At 44.8% G+C, this 17135-nt stretch overlaps 4 protein-coding genes across 5 annotated transcripts; 2 read left to right on the forward strand and 2 right to left on the reverse strand.

Moving 5' to 3' along the window:
• The first annotated feature begins 1100 nt into the window (after positions 1 to 1100).
• On the forward strand, positions 1101 to 4320 carry LOC137883803 (phosphatidylinositol specific phospholipase C X domain containing 1). Its single transcript, XM_068725447.1, has 6 exons — positions 1101 to 1463; positions 2364 to 2500; positions 2610 to 2738; positions 3150 to 3305; positions 3585 to 3768; positions 3867 to 4320. Exons 1-6 carry the CDS (start codon positions 1382 to 1384, stop codon positions 4118 to 4120), a joined length of 942 nt encoding a protein of 313 aa, XP_068581548.1. The 5' UTR covers positions 1101 to 1381; the 3' UTR covers positions 4121 to 4320.
• A 5-nt stretch (positions 4321 to 4325) lies between these two features.
• On the reverse strand, positions 4326 to 8167 carry gtpbp6 (GTP binding protein 6 (putative)). Its single transcript, XM_068725446.1, has 10 exons — positions 7727 to 8167; positions 7507 to 7644; positions 7353 to 7423; positions 6903 to 7033; positions 6744 to 6814; positions 6461 to 6619; positions 6150 to 6358; positions 5916 to 6064; positions 5068 to 5220; positions 4326 to 4989 (listed from the first exon to the last, which is right to left on the reverse strand). The coding sequence occupies exons 1-10, from the start codon at positions 8097 to 8099 to the stop codon at positions 4863 to 4865; spliced, it is 1581 nt and encodes a 526-aa protein (XP_068581547.1). The 5' UTR covers positions 8100 to 8167; the 3' UTR covers positions 4326 to 4862.
• A 727-nt stretch (positions 8168 to 8894) lies between these two features.
• Positions 8895 to 12775, forward strand: LOC137883810 (ICOS ligand-like). The gene is made up of 5 exons (XM_068725454.1): positions 8895 to 9304; positions 10424 to 10747; positions 10840 to 11124; positions 11212 to 11397; positions 11754 to 12775. Exons 1-5 carry the CDS (start codon positions 9163 to 9165, stop codon positions 11837 to 11839), a joined length of 1023 nt encoding a protein of 340 aa, XP_068581555.1. The 5' UTR covers positions 8895 to 9162; the 3' UTR covers positions 11840 to 12775.
• On the reverse strand, positions 12774 to 16769 carry nit2 (nitrilase family, member 2). 2 transcript variants are annotated; one of them, XR_011104606.1, is made up of 11 exons: positions 16619 to 16769; positions 16337 to 16455; positions 15769 to 15889; positions 15585 to 15673; positions 15397 to 15490; positions 15219 to 15293; positions 15053 to 15131; positions 14227 to 14325; positions 13571 to 13626; positions 13275 to 13438; positions 12774 to 13047 (listed from the first exon to the last, which is right to left on the reverse strand). XR_011104606.1 is itself a non-coding variant. In XM_068725455.1 (11 exons), exons 1-10 carry the CDS (start codon positions 16644 to 16646, stop codon positions 13335 to 13337), a joined length of 864 nt encoding a protein of 287 aa, XP_068581556.1. In that variant the 5' UTR covers positions 16647 to 16762; the 3' UTR covers positions 12774 to 13047; positions 13310 to 13334. The 2 variants fall into 2 exon arrangements, 1 of the variants encoding a protein (XP_068581556.1); XM_068725455.1 differs by having other exon boundaries at positions 13310 to 13438; positions 16619 to 16762.
• Positions 16770 to 17135: the final 366 nt, after the last annotated feature.

Here is a 17135-nt window from a genome sequence, read left to right on the forward strand (position 1 = left end):
AGGAGCCAACAGCTGATCTGAATTAAGTCAAATCATCTCAGGGGAACTGAGACGTTCAGCTGAAGTGAATTAGGAGAAGAGAAACGACAGCGAGGACCAAATAATAAACTAACTAACCAAACTAAAAGATCTACACTTCCATGACCAAACTGCATTAATCTGCACCATTCTGCACACTGTGTGCATGATTAATCATAGTGATGTAATGAGAATTTATGTATTAATGTGATTTTAACCCTAAAGTGATTTCTTTTGGCCTCAAATGAACAATAAAGTTGTTTTATGCTCTATTTTTTTATGAAACATGTAGAGCAGACAGGAGAAAGTATGCAAATAAAAGAACACTATACAAATATTATTAAAAATGCAAATAGTAAGTGTATAGAAGCCTTTTTGTTGGTGGAATTAGAAAGTCGTTTCACATATTGGACAAATACCACTACTGTTACTAGTACTACTTCTAATAATATTTATAGTACAACTACCACTTATACTACAACTGTAGTATATAAGACTAAGTATCTCAAAATATTATTTTGAGATACTCAAAATATTCTCAAAATATTATTTTGAGATACTAAGACATTAGAGATACTAAGTCATTAGTTAGAGATACTAAGTCATTATTTAGAGATACTAAGTCATTAGTTAGAGATACTAAGTCATTAGTTAGAGATACTAAGTCATTAGTTAGAGATACTAAGTCATTAGTTAGAGATACTAAGTCATTATTTAGATAGTAAGTCATTATTTTGAACTACTAAGTCATTAGTTAGAGATAGTAACTCATTATTTTGAGATACTAAGTCATTGTTTAGAGTTATTAACTCAGTATTTAGAGAAAGATTCTCATTTTAACTACTTTCAGGATCTTTTTTGTCACAACATTGTCCGTAATGGTCCTTATATTTGGGAGAAGATACTGTCTCTGTTCACCACCGTTACATACAACAATATGAATGTACCTTCTACTCTCCAGGACTCCACTCTACATCCTGTTCTTCTATTGCTGCTCAACTTGTTTCATGTGTTTTCCTTTAGCTCCGCCCCCTTCCACGTCACAGTAACACGTCAGTAATGTGTTTGCAGACACGGAGAAACACAAAAGTGACCCGTTCCTTCTGAAGCGTCACATTAATTCACATATTGTCTTTAGAGGAACATGTGTGAGTGACACGTTATGTAGCGCAGCTGTCAATCAACAGAAGAATGAGGAAGTATAAAGCCTCCTCCTCCTCCTCCTCCTCCTCCTGCTGCTGTTGTGTTTGCGGTCGATCATTTAAAGGAATTAGATAAAGGACGAGGATCGGTCATGTGATGACTTACCTCGGATCTACAGTTCAGACCTGGTTTTAGTGAGTCTCTCTACTGCAGGTCCGGCATGGATCTCCGCTGTCAGGACTGGATGTCGGGTCTCCCGGAGGAGCTGTGGGACATTCCTCTGACTGAACTGGCCATACCCGGTAAACAGAACACCTTTTTCTCTTCAATCATCCGTTTATGATCAATAAAGACATAGAAGCACGGAGGGAGGAGTTGAATCAGTAAATAACGTCTCAGAAGACAGAAAGTTTCTGTAAATGTTGGTCTAAAAACTATTGTTTTATTCATTCAACCTTTATTTATACTCCAGAGATCATGAAAGAGACGAACAGAAAAGAGGCAATGTTATTATTAAAATACATTGAGACTTTCTGATTATGGAAAATTATAATAATATAAAAAATATTAGTGCAAAAAACACCCAGAATTTACCAGTAGGAGTAGATCACTTGGTAGATAAATGAAAATATTTAAAATAAAATAAAGTTATTTTAAAGCCCTAGAATTGAAGAAAAAAAAAAGAACCCACAACATGATTTTAAAATTAGGGTAGATAATTTGATAGATAACTTAAAATAAGACAACGCTATGTAAAACAATTTTACATGTAAAATAAAACCTGTAAAACACTAACAAGTAGAGTTTAGGAGGTTTAAAATGCCCGTAAAGTTTGAGTGAGTTGTTTTTCTGGTTCAGTTTCTCGTAGTTCTACCTAAAGCAGCTGGAACACGAAGAAGAGAGAACCAGTCAATGCATTGGTTCATACATATATACATATGCAACACCAGCAAAACTACATCATTTGTGATTATTATTTATTTCTCAAAAAGAATGTCCAAGTATCTCAAAACAATGACTTAGTATCACCTGTTTCGGTTTATTTATTAATTCCAGAATTAATTCCAGAATTTAGAGTAAAAACCTGAGAACACATTACATACAAACACAAGTCTGTGTGTAGTCGCACAAACGGTCACCACACAGACCGACACAGGAATTAAAGCGTGTCTGTTCTCACCTGTTCTCACCTGTTCACCCAGGGAGCCATGACGCCATGAGCTACTGTCTGGACATCAACTCCCCGCTGATCCCGTCTGAATCGGACGCCTTCAGGCTCCTGGACCGACTTTTCTACTGTTTCACCAGACCTGCCATCTTTAAATGGGCCACAACACAGGTGTGTGTGTTTGTGTGTGTGTGTGTGTGTGTGTGTGTGTGGCGTGAGGACCCCTATAGGACTAAGGCAGTACGACATATAGAAGACTTCCTCTTCCTCTTCCTCACAGGACAAAAGCATCGAGGAGCAGCTTTCGATGGGGATTCGATTCTTCGATCTGCGTGTCGCTCACAAACCCAAAGACTCATCCAGAGAGCTGTACTTCACACACGTCATATACACACATTTAACAGTTCTGGTGAGTTTAATAGTCTTAAAGGAACGTCAGTATATCAAAGTCTTGATTAATGGAACTGACAACAGCGAAACTAAATGGAAAAAGAGGAACAAAGGACAATTTTTCTGAGCTTTTGCGCCACGAAAAAAGTCCATCAACCAATCACGTTGGGTAATATCTTCATAAAACAACTAGGAGGCTCCATTGTCTCAACTAGGAGGGCCAGATCCACTCCTTCCTCTATCCTTCACAATAAAAGCCCCATTCATTTAATACTGGCAGGCGGGTATTTAGCATTTTCGTGTTGTTTATTGGTACGTGTGTGAATAACTGATATACAAAAGGTCATTTTAGAGATGAAGTATTCCTTTTAATGAAAAGTATTACTTTGGGCTTTTATTGCATAGTTACACTAAATGTCTTCTTCTACAGGACACACTGTCGTCTGTGGCCGTCTGGCTGAAGTCTCACCCGAAGGAGGTCGTTATTCTGGCCTGCAGCCATTTCGAGGGAATCGACGACAGACTCCATCAGTCGTTCATTTTCTCCCTGAAGAAGCTGTTCGGATCCAGACTCTGCCCCCAGAAGGTCAGCCGTCTCCTCCTACAGAGACCACAGAGCGGCTACCGAATGGGCCTGTTGGGCTCTGGTCAGGGGCCTAATATGTTAGTGGCCCCTGGGCCAGAGCCTCTGCTTCACTGCTCATCTTTCTTGTTTGGAAGTCCACAAAGAGACTCAAAATATCAAAAAATATGTCTCTCAGGGGGGGCTTTACATCTCTGCTCCCAGGGGCCTCGTTGTCTCATAATCTGTCCATGATAGAAACAACACAAAGCCTCACACAGACCCTAACATTGTCCTCCACAGGAACCCGTCCTGACCCTGCGGAGCCTGTGGACGTCCGGATACCAGGTCGTCCTGTCCTACGACTCCCAGTTTGCGGCGAGACATGCGGAGCTGTGGCCCGCCATCCCTTACTGGTGGGCCAACCAGCACACGGCGCAGGGAGTCACCAGCTACCTGGACTGGAACAAAGACCTGGGACGTCCAGGTGAGGGTCTTCAACACTCTAAACGTTCGACTCGCACTGCTAACTTGAGCACCAAACATCACAGCGCTTTGTGTCCTTGTGTCTCCGCGTTTGTCCAGAGGGCTTCTTCGTCTCCGGCCTGAACCTCACGGCCGACAGGTTTTACATCACCGAGCACCCAAAGCAGTCTCTGCGGACGCTGACCTTCAGTAACTGGGAGGCTTTGAGGACGTGGCTGGAGGAGCAGGAACCAGGATCGGACCCCAAGAGCCTCAACATCATCGCTGGAGACTTCGTGGGTCCGCTTCCTCTCTGCTCTCTGGTCATCGCACTGAACCAGAAACTACTGCGGAAGAAGGCCGTCAAATGTTAAAGACTACAACTACTAAGAGACACAAGATGAGCAGAAACAGACACAAGGCTACGACAACGAGATGCAGAATAACCAGAGACACAAAAAGACCAAGAGGAGACGCAAACATGATCACAAAGAGATACAAAAGAACCAAAATGAGACACAAAACTACCACAAAATTACTACAAAAAGACACTGAACAAGAAACGGAAGAACGCCGTCAAATGTTAAAAAAAAAAACATTTTTTATTCCACAGGAACTGAAACCAAATTACCTTCTGAATACATCATCATTTCCTTCGTCTTCACGACGAGTTCTAAATGAAGGAAACCGGAGTTTCTGAGTTTGTTACATTCAGTTTTTATTCCATCAGAAAACATTCTGTATGTTGTGACTCTACAGCTCCGGTGTGCAATATGTTTACAAGAACGTACGTCATTCTTTAATAATAAAATGATACTGTCAAATAATTTAATCGCGTACGTCTTCATGTCTGCGGTTCAGTTTGCAGAAAAAGTAGAGACATTCTTTATTTCTTGGAATCATCTACAGAGACGGCGGCCTTATCAAGATGCTAACATTTAGCTAGCTCTGGCTAACGCTACACTCTCGCTTCTTTCTCGTCTCTGTGGAGAGCTGCACACGCTCAGTAGGGATCAGCGAGCCGGTGTCACGTGTTGTTGTTGTTGTTGTTGTGTGGCTTAAATGAGCTGATAAATCATTGGAAGGCTGCGGCAGGACGGATCGCTTTCTTCTCCGTCATCTCCCCGCGAACAGTTTCCTGTAGCGTCCGTGAGCAGCGGCGCTGATGATGACTTTGACGACGGCCGAGCCTTCGTCCGCGTTCACCTGCACCTCCTGAACGGCGGCCTCCTTGTACAGCCAACTGTGGACGGAGACGCACGTTAGCGCGTTATTTTAAAAAACAAAACAAACAAACGTTAGCGAGGAGGACGGCCGTCACCTCAACTGAGGAGAGCTGAGGTCCACGCTGAGCTCTAACACGCGTTTCCCCGTCGACGTCACGATCGCTTCCTCCACCGCCGTCCTCAGGCGGTCCAGACCTCGCTGCTCCAGGGCCGAGATGGGCAGAGCGTCCGGCTCCGAGGGCTGATAGCTGAGACAGAAAACATGCTTTAGTTCACACAGAAAGGCTCCATAAAATGTGTCCCGGAAAATGAGGACAATTCATTATTATGTCTTGTATAGTTTTGAGTTCATTTAAATGTGACATTTTATAGGCTTTATAGGCACATTTTCTATTATTGCCATTAAAAGGAACAGTGTGTACGTTTTAGTGACATCTAGTGGTGAAGCTGCAGATTGCAACTAACTAAATACCCCTTAGCGAAGCCCCTCCCCTTTCCAAGCATGAAGAGAACTACGGTGGCCTTGAGGTAGAGAGAGAGTTATCTTTAGGGTTTTAGTACAACTAGAAGCTACTTTTATCAATACTCTGCTCTTTTACATGACTAAATAATTGAATTTAAAAACAAATAAATTAGAACAGGATTAGAATTTATTTATAATATAGATATAACAGTTTTGTTTACAACAGTAAAGTCACTTTATAAAGTAATTAAAGTCTCACTGGAAACAAATCTAATGTGTCAATAAAATAAATCACATTTCTGAGTGAAGTTTATGAACTTTAGATAATATCAGTGTGTCCTCCTGTCCTTTGTCCTCCTGTCCTCTTTGACTCCGCCTCCTGCTCCCTATGTAGATGTGAAAAACTCACTCTAAGCTAACTAAACTCCTGCTGCTGAATGCGACACGCTGGCCCTTTAAAGACAAACTTTGTCTTCTTACTTGTCAACGAGGTCCGTTTTATTGTGGACTTCTATCATGGAGCTCATCAGCCTGTCGGGGATTTCCATGTTCTTCAGAACTCTCAGCACGTTCACCTTCTGGTTCACCGTCTCCGGGTGACTGATGTCTCTGACGTGGACCAGCAGGTCCTGAGAGACGGACAGACAGACGAGTCAACACCTCTGTAAAAAACTGTAGTCCTGCTCCGTTTCACGTCACCGAGTGGACACCCACCGAGTGTTTGATGTCCTCCAGCGTGGCGGAGAAGGAGTCGATGAGCCGGTGGGGCAGCTGGGACAGGAAGCCGATGGTGTCCACGTACAGGACGGTCATGTGACTGGGCAGCTGGCCGGCGTGCACGGTGACGTCCAGCGTGGCGAACAGCTGGTTTCTGGGCTGAAGGCCGACGTCGCCCGTCAGCGCTTTGATCAGGGTCGTTTTTCCTGAACGGAAACATCATCGAACTGTTAAATAATACGGAAGATTATTGAATCGATAAAAAATACAATCTCATATTTCCTAAGTTTTGTTTCCCAGTGTCTCACCACAGTTGGTGTATCCCAACACAGAGACGGTGGGGAACTCCTTGTGTCGACGCTGAGATCTCAGCAGGCTCCTCTTCCTCCTCAGTTTCTCCAGCGCCGAGCGGATCTTCATCTCGCGCTCCCTCAGCAGTCTCTGCTGGACCTCCATCAGCGTCTCGCCTGTACGGACCAATCAGCAAGCAGGATCAAGCGGCTGAACATCCAATCACAGGCGTGTGTGTGTGTGTGTGTGTGTGTGTGTGTGTGTGTGTGTGTGTGGTTTTATCGCCCCAGGCGTCGTTACCTGAGCCTCCGATGTATCTCGACCCTCCGCCCTGCTGATCCAAGTTTGACATTTCATTTTTCAGACGAGACCTGTACGCCGTCAGATGAAGACGTTGTTTAAAACCCAGATGGATGATGGGAGAGAAAAAAACATAAATAAATAAATAAAAAACCTTACCTTAACAAGGGGATCTCCGCCAGAGAGATCTGTAGCTTGGCCTCTTTGGTCCTGGCGTTGCAGCGGAAGATGTGGAGGACCACCGAGTATCGGTCGAACACCTTGACCCCCCAGGCCTCCTCGAACTCCCTCTGTGGGGGAGGAAAGACGGCCGTCAGCAGCTGAAAACGTCCCGTGTGTAAAGACACGCACGAGGCCTAAATAAAACACGTGGGTGTGCTCGTGAAAGCCTTCTAATCAGTTTTAAATAAATCTGTGTTTATTAGCTAAACTTTAACGTTAAGCTACTACGAGCAACCGAGGACGCGTTTGTCTGAGAGTCACCAGTTAACACAGTCACTGGTTAAACTGAAACACCGGAAAATGTGAAAAAAATTTACCAAAAATGCAATATATCTGAATCAAAATCAAAGAGCTTTTTATGTTTGAAGACGTGTTAGTTTTGTTCACCTCAGAGGAAGGAGACAGACGCTCCACATTCACAAACACCGCAGTGATTCCTGCCGTTTGTCTGATTTTATCTACAAAAACAAAAACACAACATGATTCATATGAAAACCATCGATCAGCTGAGACGTGCACGTGGACGCAGAGCGGATCGAACCTGTCAGAGTCTGGAAGTTCCCTTTGCCGAAGATCTTCTTCTTCTCGGGTGTCTTGGTGGACAGGATGAGCTGGTCCACCACTCTCCAGCTGTCCAAAGTGTTCACGAGACCCACGGCCTCGGCCATCATCAGCTCAGCTGTGCACAAAAACAGCTCGATAAAACAAACACGCCTGCGCGCGCGCGCGCACGCACACCTGGTGGACGGTGTGTTACCTACCGGTGGTCAGGTGCTGCTTCCGGCTCCCCCACTTCACGTCGGGGTGAACCACGAACACTCTGTGCTGCTGAGCGGGCGCGTGCAGCCGAAACAGCTCCTCCACCTCGCTGTCATCGATGAAGTCGGTCTCCTCTTCCTCCTCCTCCTCCTCTCCCTCCTCCTCGTGCACCCCGCTGCCTCTGAAGTCATCTGTGTTGTCCCTCGACCTGCACGCGGACAGCGTGAACGCCCTCAGCTGAGATGGACACGCAGCTCCGACTGCACGCGGAGGCTTGTGAAGGAGTCTGCAGGTAGCCAATGACGTCAGACAGGTGTGTGCGCGGCGACGCAGCAGGACCGGAAACCACGAGAGAGCCCTCCTCAGTGCTGTCATGGTGCTCTTATTGTACAGTTATCACTACGTCTCCATGGTTGTTGTTGTCATGCTTTAGGAGAGAGAGCCACCACGCATGCGCACTGTAAACGTGTTCTTCTTCTTCTTGTTTACTGGAGATCACAAAGCGGCCCGTAGAGAGAATACTGCCACCTGCTGGTGTGTTGATGCACCGTCTATCAGCTGTTCATGCTGGAAAACTGTGGGACTGTGTATTTATATTATACATTATATATTTTATATATATTTATTTTAGTCATTTTTCTTTTGATGTATATATAATTATTTTATTTATGATTTTATATACATATAGATATTAATAATGGTGTTATATTTGTCATTTATTTTGATGTACATATGTGTCTATATACACACTCACACACACAAATTTAAAAAAATGTATATTCATATTTTTTTTTTCATTTTTTTATGTATGTGTATGTATATATTTGGTTGTTATATTAGTAATTATTCATAAAATGGATGTTTTAACTTTATTATTTTATTTAAAGTTACTTCAATAACTTTAATTTAGTGTTGACTCTGTCTCCCCCTGTGGACTAAAGCGGTAGTGTCTCTGAGCGCCAGAGTCCTTTTAGAAAACCTCTCATTTTACTGCAGCAGGGTCTGACAGTCTGCCCCTCTCAGTCCTGGTTCTGGTTCTAGTCCCGTGCCTCCCCTTCAGAACCAGGTAAAGGTTCCTCGCTGTCACTTTAACACCAGTTGAATCTCGGCGGTTCATGACATCACCCTGTGTGGGCGTGCGTCTCCTAAAAACAGGTCAAACAGGTCGGACACAACCTTCACATTATGGCTCTCAGCAGGATGTATGCTGATGGGAAGTAAAAAGGCTTTACAAGTTATTTGTGAGTAAGAATCCCTTTAATTCTCACTGCTCGTCATCTTTAATATCAGATAGAGTTACAGAGCCAGATGCCTCAACAAGCCGCAACATGACCTGCGGTGACTTCACTCAGGGAGAAACAAGGTGTGCGTGTCCGTCCCGGAGCTGTGCGACAGGCCGACAGGGAAGTGGAGCCACACGGGCTCATTTAACGCGGTGATGGGTCTGCGTTCGTTCTCCGGTCTGAGGAGGAACGGGTCTTTGAATGGTTTCTGCGTCTTTGGCGCACAAACGGCGCACAAAGCGGCTCTGTGGAGCTCCGGACTGCTGCTCAGCTTCCTGGGTTTTTGCGCCTGTCTGGGTGAGACGATCACACACTGACATGTACCTGGTACACTGAAGTACTGCAATCATATACTACTACTACTACTACAGTTAGTCAGTAAAAGGTAGTTAAAGTATTCAAACTGTGACTGTTCTACTATTATATATACTATCATTAGAGTATTACTCACGTATTCATGGAAAAACAGGATTTTACTGTTGTCGTTGGTTGAACTAATAACTAATAATTATTTTCATTATGGATTCATCTGCTGATTATTTTGGTTTGTCTCATTTGTGAAGCTGGAACGTTTGCTAAATGATTATCAATAAAGTTGCCAGTTAATATCTTATCAAAGGATTACTCTAATGTAGTTTTTACTTTAAATCTTAATTTAACAAGTATAAGTACTTCAAATTTGTACTTTAAGTGACTAAGAGGAACTTTTATCTGATTCTGAACCAGTCTCAGTTTAGTCCTGATCCTCTATATGAACCAGTCTCAGTGTAGTCCTGATTCTCTATCAGACCTCCATCAGTACAGAGACCATCAGAGAGAAGATGGTCTGGTTCTACAGAGTTGTTCTTAACGCTCGTCATCGGAGCCACCGGGTCGGATTCTGGTGAAACCAGATGAACTCATGCAGGTTCACCAGAAACTCCTTCAGCTCAGACTCCAGCAGAGACCGGTCCACCTTAGACAGACCCAGATCCTCCAGCAGAGACCTGGTCCACCGTGGACAGACCCAGATCCAGGAGCTCCGGAGGCAGGAGGAGAGCTCAACTCCCGGCAGCAGCTGCAGCGTCTCCTCTTCCTCCTCCTCCTCCTCCTCCTCCTCCAGGAGCAGAGCTTCTCCTCTCTGCTGGAGACCCAGGACGTATTGCTGGACCCGCTGGAGGGAAGGAAGGCAACGGGAGAACCAGAACCAGGACTGAGAGGGGCCAGACTGTCAGACCCTGCTGCAGTAAAATGAGAGGTTTTCTAAAGGGACTCTGGTGCTCAGAGACACTACCGCTTTAGTCCACAGGGGGCGACAGACCCAACAGAAATGAAAGTTCCTTGTAGTAGCTTTAAGTACAGTACTTGAGTAGAAGTACTCGGCTACTCTCCACTACACTGAAACGTTACTGTCTTGTCTCTCTTGTCTGTCCTCAGATGAAGAGTGCATCCTCGGTATCGTCGGACAGCCGGTGTCGCTGCCCTGCATTCGCCCCAAGTTAATAACCTCGGTGAACGTCACCGTCGAGTGGAGGAGAGGCGAGGAGGTGGTGCTCCGGTCGGTGTGGAGGGACGACGGCATCGTGGAGGAGTGGAGCATCAACAGGGCCACGACCCCGCCGAAGGCCGCGCTGACGGGAAACTTGTCCCTGCAGCTTCCCACGGTGAACCCCTCAGAGCACAGCGTGAACTACAGTCTGATCGTCACTTCAGGGCAGAATCAAAGCGCCGAGCTGTGCACCGTGTGCCTCAGGACCGCAGGTCAGTGTCCAACAATCAATCAATCACACACAGGAAGTGATCAGGACGAGTACTTAGAGGAGCTGACGTTGTCTTTGACGGCTGTTTTGCAGCCAGTTTCAGCTCCCCGCTGCTGTGGAGGGAGGAGACCGGGCCGGGAGGCGAGACCTCCTTCTGGTGTCACTCCAGCGGGGGTTTCCCCGCACCTGCACTCTACTGGCTCATCAACGACACCGAGGACCCCCCCGGCGGCTCGGTGAGGACGCTGGCGGCGGCGCTGCCCAACTCCCTCCTGTACAACGTCACGAGCCAGCTGACGCTCAACGTCTCCGAGGACGCCAGCGTGTCGTGCGTCGTGGGGAACCCGTCCATCAACGAAAATTTGACAGCCACAAGCAGTGAGTGATCCGCTTAAGTGATTTCCAGCAACCCCCCAAACGCCACCACCCGATCCACTAATCTCTGGTTCTCTCGTTGATGCGAAGGCGGAGTGAAAGTGAGGGGCGGGCCCGTGGTGACCGGCAGAGCCTCGGAGGCCATGTGGATCTTCAGCACGGCGCTCTGCGTGGTGGTCGGGGCCATGGTGCTGGTGGGCGTCGTCTACCAGATCCACCTGGACAGGATGAGCAAGAGGAAGAAGAAAGACTTCCAAAAGCAGCATCCGATGAGAGGTAGGCAGACCCTGCTGCAGTCAAAGGGACTCTGGTGCTCAGAAACACCGCCACTGACACAAACGGGTTTGTGTTTGACTAAATATTCTGAAGCAGCAACCGTTTCTGTTTGTTCAGCTTCACGTGAAAGTCAACACAGATCCAACGGCTCAGCTATAAAGAGCAATAATCATATAAAAGATGAAATAAAATGACAATAAGATAAAAGATGAAAATAAATAAGATATAGAAGAGAGGATTCTGTTGTAAAAGCAAGTTCATTATGAATCATTGATCACAGGTTGTTTTATTCTGTGGACGCTTTTAAACTATCTTTTATGAAGAATATGTGGAATGAATGTCTGCTCTTCGTTCAGGATACAAAAGGAGGAGACCTGAGGAAGAGGAGGAGGAAGAGGAGAAGGAGGCCATGAAGCCGGAGAAGAAGGAGACCGACGTGTGAAAGGAACCCTCTAAACCGGTGGTTCTCAGCTGCTCTGGCTGCTTCATGACAACTTCTCACATGTGTTTCATGAACAGACGGAGCAGTCTGAACCTGAGCTGAAGATGTCCTCTGCAGTCCTAGGAGTAGGAGCTCTCTGGTTCCTGTCAGTCCCCGTCCCACACGTTTCACGTAAACCAGTCAAACTGATTTGTTTGTTTATGTCTGTAGATTCTCCATTTTAATGCAAAATGACCGCTTGCCTTAATTCGAGCTGTGTTCTGTTGTTTGATGTTATCCGACATGTCTTCAATTCATCTACTTATAGTGTCATTTGACAGAGGAATAGTTTTAGTGGATAGATCCAACACGTCCATGTCCACGGCTGCAGACAGTGAGACACCTTAGTGGTGTCCTCGGGTCTTGAAGTCGTCTTCCAAAGTCCTCCACAGGTTCATCTTTGAGAGGAGGCCGTTCTGTTTCCTTCAGTTTTGGACGGCTTCACGCTTTCTTGCGCCAGAACCTCGCTGCACAAAACACACCGAGGTGTTTGTCCTCTTTTGTCCTCGATGTAAGAAAATCCATCGCTCATGTAGTCGGTGTCGTACTTGCATTTCGCTCAATTAGCATGAAAACAAACTTAAATAAATAAATAAATAGCAGGTGTCTATTAGCATTACAAGGCATTAATGCCAAATACCGTTAGGGAGGTTTTCTTTTGTTGTTTTTTTGAAAACGGGTTCCATCAGTTGAGAATCACTGCTCTGAACTTTTGTGACTCGAGGAAACAGAGAACTGATTTGTAAATACTTTAGTTTTGTAGTTTGTGATCGCTAGTTTTTTTTATCAAGTCCACATCCAGAGGAGAGGTTTTAAGGTGATTTAAATAAAGGTACTAGAAGACTTCATGAGGATTCTTCTGTTTGTCTCAAGCTTCAATAAAGAGACTCAAAGCGACGCTGCAGCTGATTTATTTACATTTATACAGGAAATATGACAATTTACATTTCTTCAATTTACATTTCAATTTACATTTCTGTCTTACTTCTGACAAAGACATTTCTGCTGGTGTTTGATTTTCAATAATGTGAACTGAATTAAAGATTCAGGTGATGGTGATTATCTCATGATTAGTTGTTTGATATAAACATTCTATAAAACATCCTAAAAGCTCCAGTCGACGTCCTCAAATGTCTCGTTTTGTCCACAACTCGAATATATTCAGCTCACTGTCAGAGGAAAGAAAAGCAGAACATATTCAAGTTTAAGAAGCTGCAATCAGATAATTATGAAATAAAAAATGACTCAAACCGGTAAATCAATTATCACAAATAGTTCATTTAAAAGTTAACAACTAATCAATTCATTGTTGCAGCATTAGAGAAGCTCCATCCAGCAGACGTTCATGAGTCTTCAGCTCCTTCCTTCAGTAAGAAGTGAGCGTCTCTTAACTCACTGGAGTCTGGTCTGAGACCACGTTGGTGTCGGTACCTTCGTTCCTCTGGAGGTCACATGATCAGCTGGCTCCTCCCCCTCCCACAGAGGTCACGGCGTAGAGGTCGTCCCGCCGCTGAGCCGTGACGGGGATCTGCTGCCGGATATCAGCCAAGTACTGCAGGTCTGAGATCAGATCAGACCGGTTCAGATGCACACAAACAACAACGAGACTTTAACAACGTGTTCACAGTCCTCCTCCTCCTCCTCCTCCCTGCTCCTCTTCCTCTTCCTTCTCCTTCTCCTCCTCCTCCTCACCTATGTCAGCGTAGATAACGGCCTCCTCTGGTCCGGCCTTAGAGATCACCTCCCCCCTGAAACAAGTTAGAAATATGAATAAATATTCAAACTAGAGTTTGAATATCAAAAGGAGAAAAACTGCTGCTCATCAAGTGTATTGATACATACTATTTGAGGTACTTGTACTTTACTTGAATACTACTTTTTTTTTTTTTAATTGTTAGTGAGTCTTTTCTTTTTTAAAGCTTTCCTTTCATTCACTAACTAACTGGTGTTGCCTTCACTGCACATGACAACAGTCAGACAAGGGGCTCTTATCGTTTCTCAGTTTGTACATCCTTGATTCCTTTCCTCCTCTCCTCGCATCCTAGTTCCTCAACAATTTAAAGCAACTTCAGTTAACCCTCTGAACTTGAAAAGCATGTTTTCTTTAAAAAATGATCACCACAGCCAGGAGCTGTAAAAAACGACACTTTATCGCCAGATTGTCATCTTTCCAACGGTCCTTGAACACATTGTGTGTGATGAAAGCTTCCATGAGGAAAAACAACCAAATTGAGGCATTCAAATGTGATTTTCAAGATGATTTCTAGGTGACAGGCAGGAGGACAGAGGAGACGAGGAGGCAGACAGCAGAGAAGAGGTCAGAGGAAACACGGTGGGTGTGTCTGTACCAGGGGTTCACCACGGTGCTGTGACCCCAGGCCACGTATGAAGACGTCTCATCTCGGGCAGGAGACGCTGTGGCCACGAACACCTGGTTATCCAGAGCCCTGAGGAGGAGACAAGGAGAGGAGACAAGGAGACCACCGAGGTCACATGACATTTAGGAGCTCGTCTAGGAGGCTGTGAATACCAAAAACATATGAAGTGATTCATAAATATCATAAAGATGACATCACAACATGGAGAAAACAAGGTTTGATGTTTTAACCAGACAATATCGTTTAAGTTTAGTTTTTCAACAATATTTTTCACCGTTTATTTTCTTTTTAGTTTACTATATATATATATATATATATATATATATATATATATATATATATATATATATATATACATAACCTTTATTTAACCAGGATCATCTTTTATCTCCTTTTTAAGAGAGTCCCGATAAAATGGCAGGGCAACAGTCATAAAAACACAAAGAACAAACTTTAAAAACATAAAAACATCAAATTAAATTCACATTAAAGAGACAAATTCATCCTCTGATCCTGGTTTCATTTAGCCTGCTTATAAAATAGTAATTAATAGTTTTAAAATGACTTAATTTTAATGAATTTAATTATCTAATAATATCAAGCTTTCAGTAGAACTTCATTGATTTGAGTTGGTCTTGTTTTTTAAAAGGTTTACTTATTTATCACATCTTTACTGTGTGATTTTAAGACCGGATTAAAGACTGTAGAAGAAGAATAGCTGCTCATGAGACATGGATCAACCCTCTGACAGACCAGTGGTTCTTCTCTAAACTGGGAGGTGGTGTCGGGCTCTCACCTCCCCCTCTGAAGGAGCTCCCAGTGAGCCGGTCCCGTGGTCATGTTGAAGGCTCCGGGGTAGACCAGCAGCTGACAGCCTGAGGACACAAAGACACACCGGGTTACCACTCCAACCTCACGCCTCCTTAGAAATGAAAACCTCCGGTCCAATCCGATCCGCTCACCTCTCTGGCTGTAGAGCTGAGCCAGCTCCGCAAACCTCATGTCGTAGCAGATCCCCACGCCCACTTTACAGAACGCTGAGGGAGGAACCACGGGGGGGGGGGGGGGGGGGGGAGAACGGGGGTCAGAGGGAGATCCTTTAAGCTGCTTCCTTGGAGAGGAGAGAAAAGAATCACTTACGGGTCTCGAACGTGGACAGACTGTCACCCGGAGTCAGAGTCTCAGACTCCTGGAAGCGGATTTTCCCCGGAACGTCGATGTCAAAGAGGTGAATCTTAAAAAAAGGAGGAGAAACCACGTGACTGTCCTGCTGCTGTGATCTTCTAGTGAAGTGAAGTAACGACAGAGCGGAGCACATGAACACAGACCTTCCTGTGTTTGAGGATCAGATCTCCATCAGGACCGAACACCGCACAGCTGTTATACAGCTTCCCTCCGTCCTCCTCAGGGATCGATCCTGGAGAACAAGGAGAACATCGTGCAGAATGTCAACAGCTTGTTGACAACAAATGTGACTCATAGTCACGATGTGTCGCTCAGAGGCTTCCTTACCTCCCACCAGATACACCTTGTTCTCCTTCGCGGTGTCTGACAGCAGCTGAGTGGACTCTCCTGGGATCCTCTCGGCGTACTGAGAGAAGAAGCCGGTTCCATACGGGGAATTGAAGAATTCCTGTGAGAGAGCAGAGAGAGAGACATTAATGATGGACTCAAGGCTCACTGAGGACACCATTTAAAGTTACTAAGAGGAACTTTCATTTCAGCTCCGGATCTGGGTCTGTCCACGGTGGACCAGGTCACTGCTGGAGGATCTGGGTCTGTCCATGGTGGACCGGTCTCTGCTGGAGTCTGAGCTGAAGGAGTTTCTGGTGAACCTGCATGATTTCATCTGGTTTCACCAGAATCCGACCCGGTGGCTCTGATGACGAGCGTTAAGAACAACTCTATAGAAACAGACCATCTTCTCTCTGATGTTCTCCGTACTGATGGAGGTCTGATAGAGGATCAGGACTACATTGAGACTGGTTCACAAGTTCCTTGTAGTAACTTAAAATAGAGAAAACGTGATACAGATGACCAGCAGCCTCCCCTCCCTCACTCCCTCACTCCCCCTCCTCACCGGAAGTAGCACGAGCTGGCTCCCCTGTCCCGCCGCCTCCTTCACGAGCCTCCTTGCTCTGCTCAGGTTGTCCGCTTTGACGCTCGTCACGTGCAGCTGGACCACCGCCAGACGGAATTCTGGGGAAAAAAACAAGACAGTTAGCTACAACGTTAGCAACAGCGTCGACATTTAGAGCCGTTTACAGCCTGTAGAAAACATTTAAATACAACAATCACTCAGTTTAACGTGTATAGTATGTATCTACAACTTTGAAGTAACTCACAAACATAACATACTTACTGGACATCGCTTTAGCTACAGCGGACATGTATGAGCCGGACTGGGCACCTGAAACCGGATGACCGTTTTGTTTTTTCAAAATAAGAGCTTATAATCGGCGCACCGTCATGAAGTTCCGGTAAAACAAAACAAAAAACGATACAAAACAATAACAATGAACTTTTGGAGATGGAAATAATGTGTTCCTCTATCTTATAGACAAAATAGCGCGAGCTTACGTAAAGCTAAGAACCTTTATTGTGAAGTTTAGCGGAGAAGATACGTCAGCAGGGGGGTGGGGTTTTTGCAGCCAATCAGCGTCAGAGCACATTGGTTTAAAATTAACATACTCGACTAAACATTAACATTAACATGAACTTGATACTTGCAGAGTTTACTCATTATAAACATGAATTAAGTATGAATATACTTCATGTTTACACAGCATAGAATTAGCATTTTGAATATTTGGACCTTTATTTAAATAAATTGAAGCTAAAGACAGAAAGGACTGTAATGACCATATATTCATGTTGCT

Source organism: Cebidichthys violaceus, unplaced genomic scaffold (genome assembly GCF_023349555.1).
Source record: "Cebidichthys violaceus isolate CVI_PGR_0920_01 unplaced genomic scaffold, fCebVio1.0.p SCAF_35, whole genome shotgun sequence".
In the NCBI taxonomy this organism is placed as follows: domain Eukaryota; kingdom Metazoa; phylum Chordata; class Actinopteri; order Perciformes; family Stichaeidae; genus Cebidichthys; species Cebidichthys violaceus.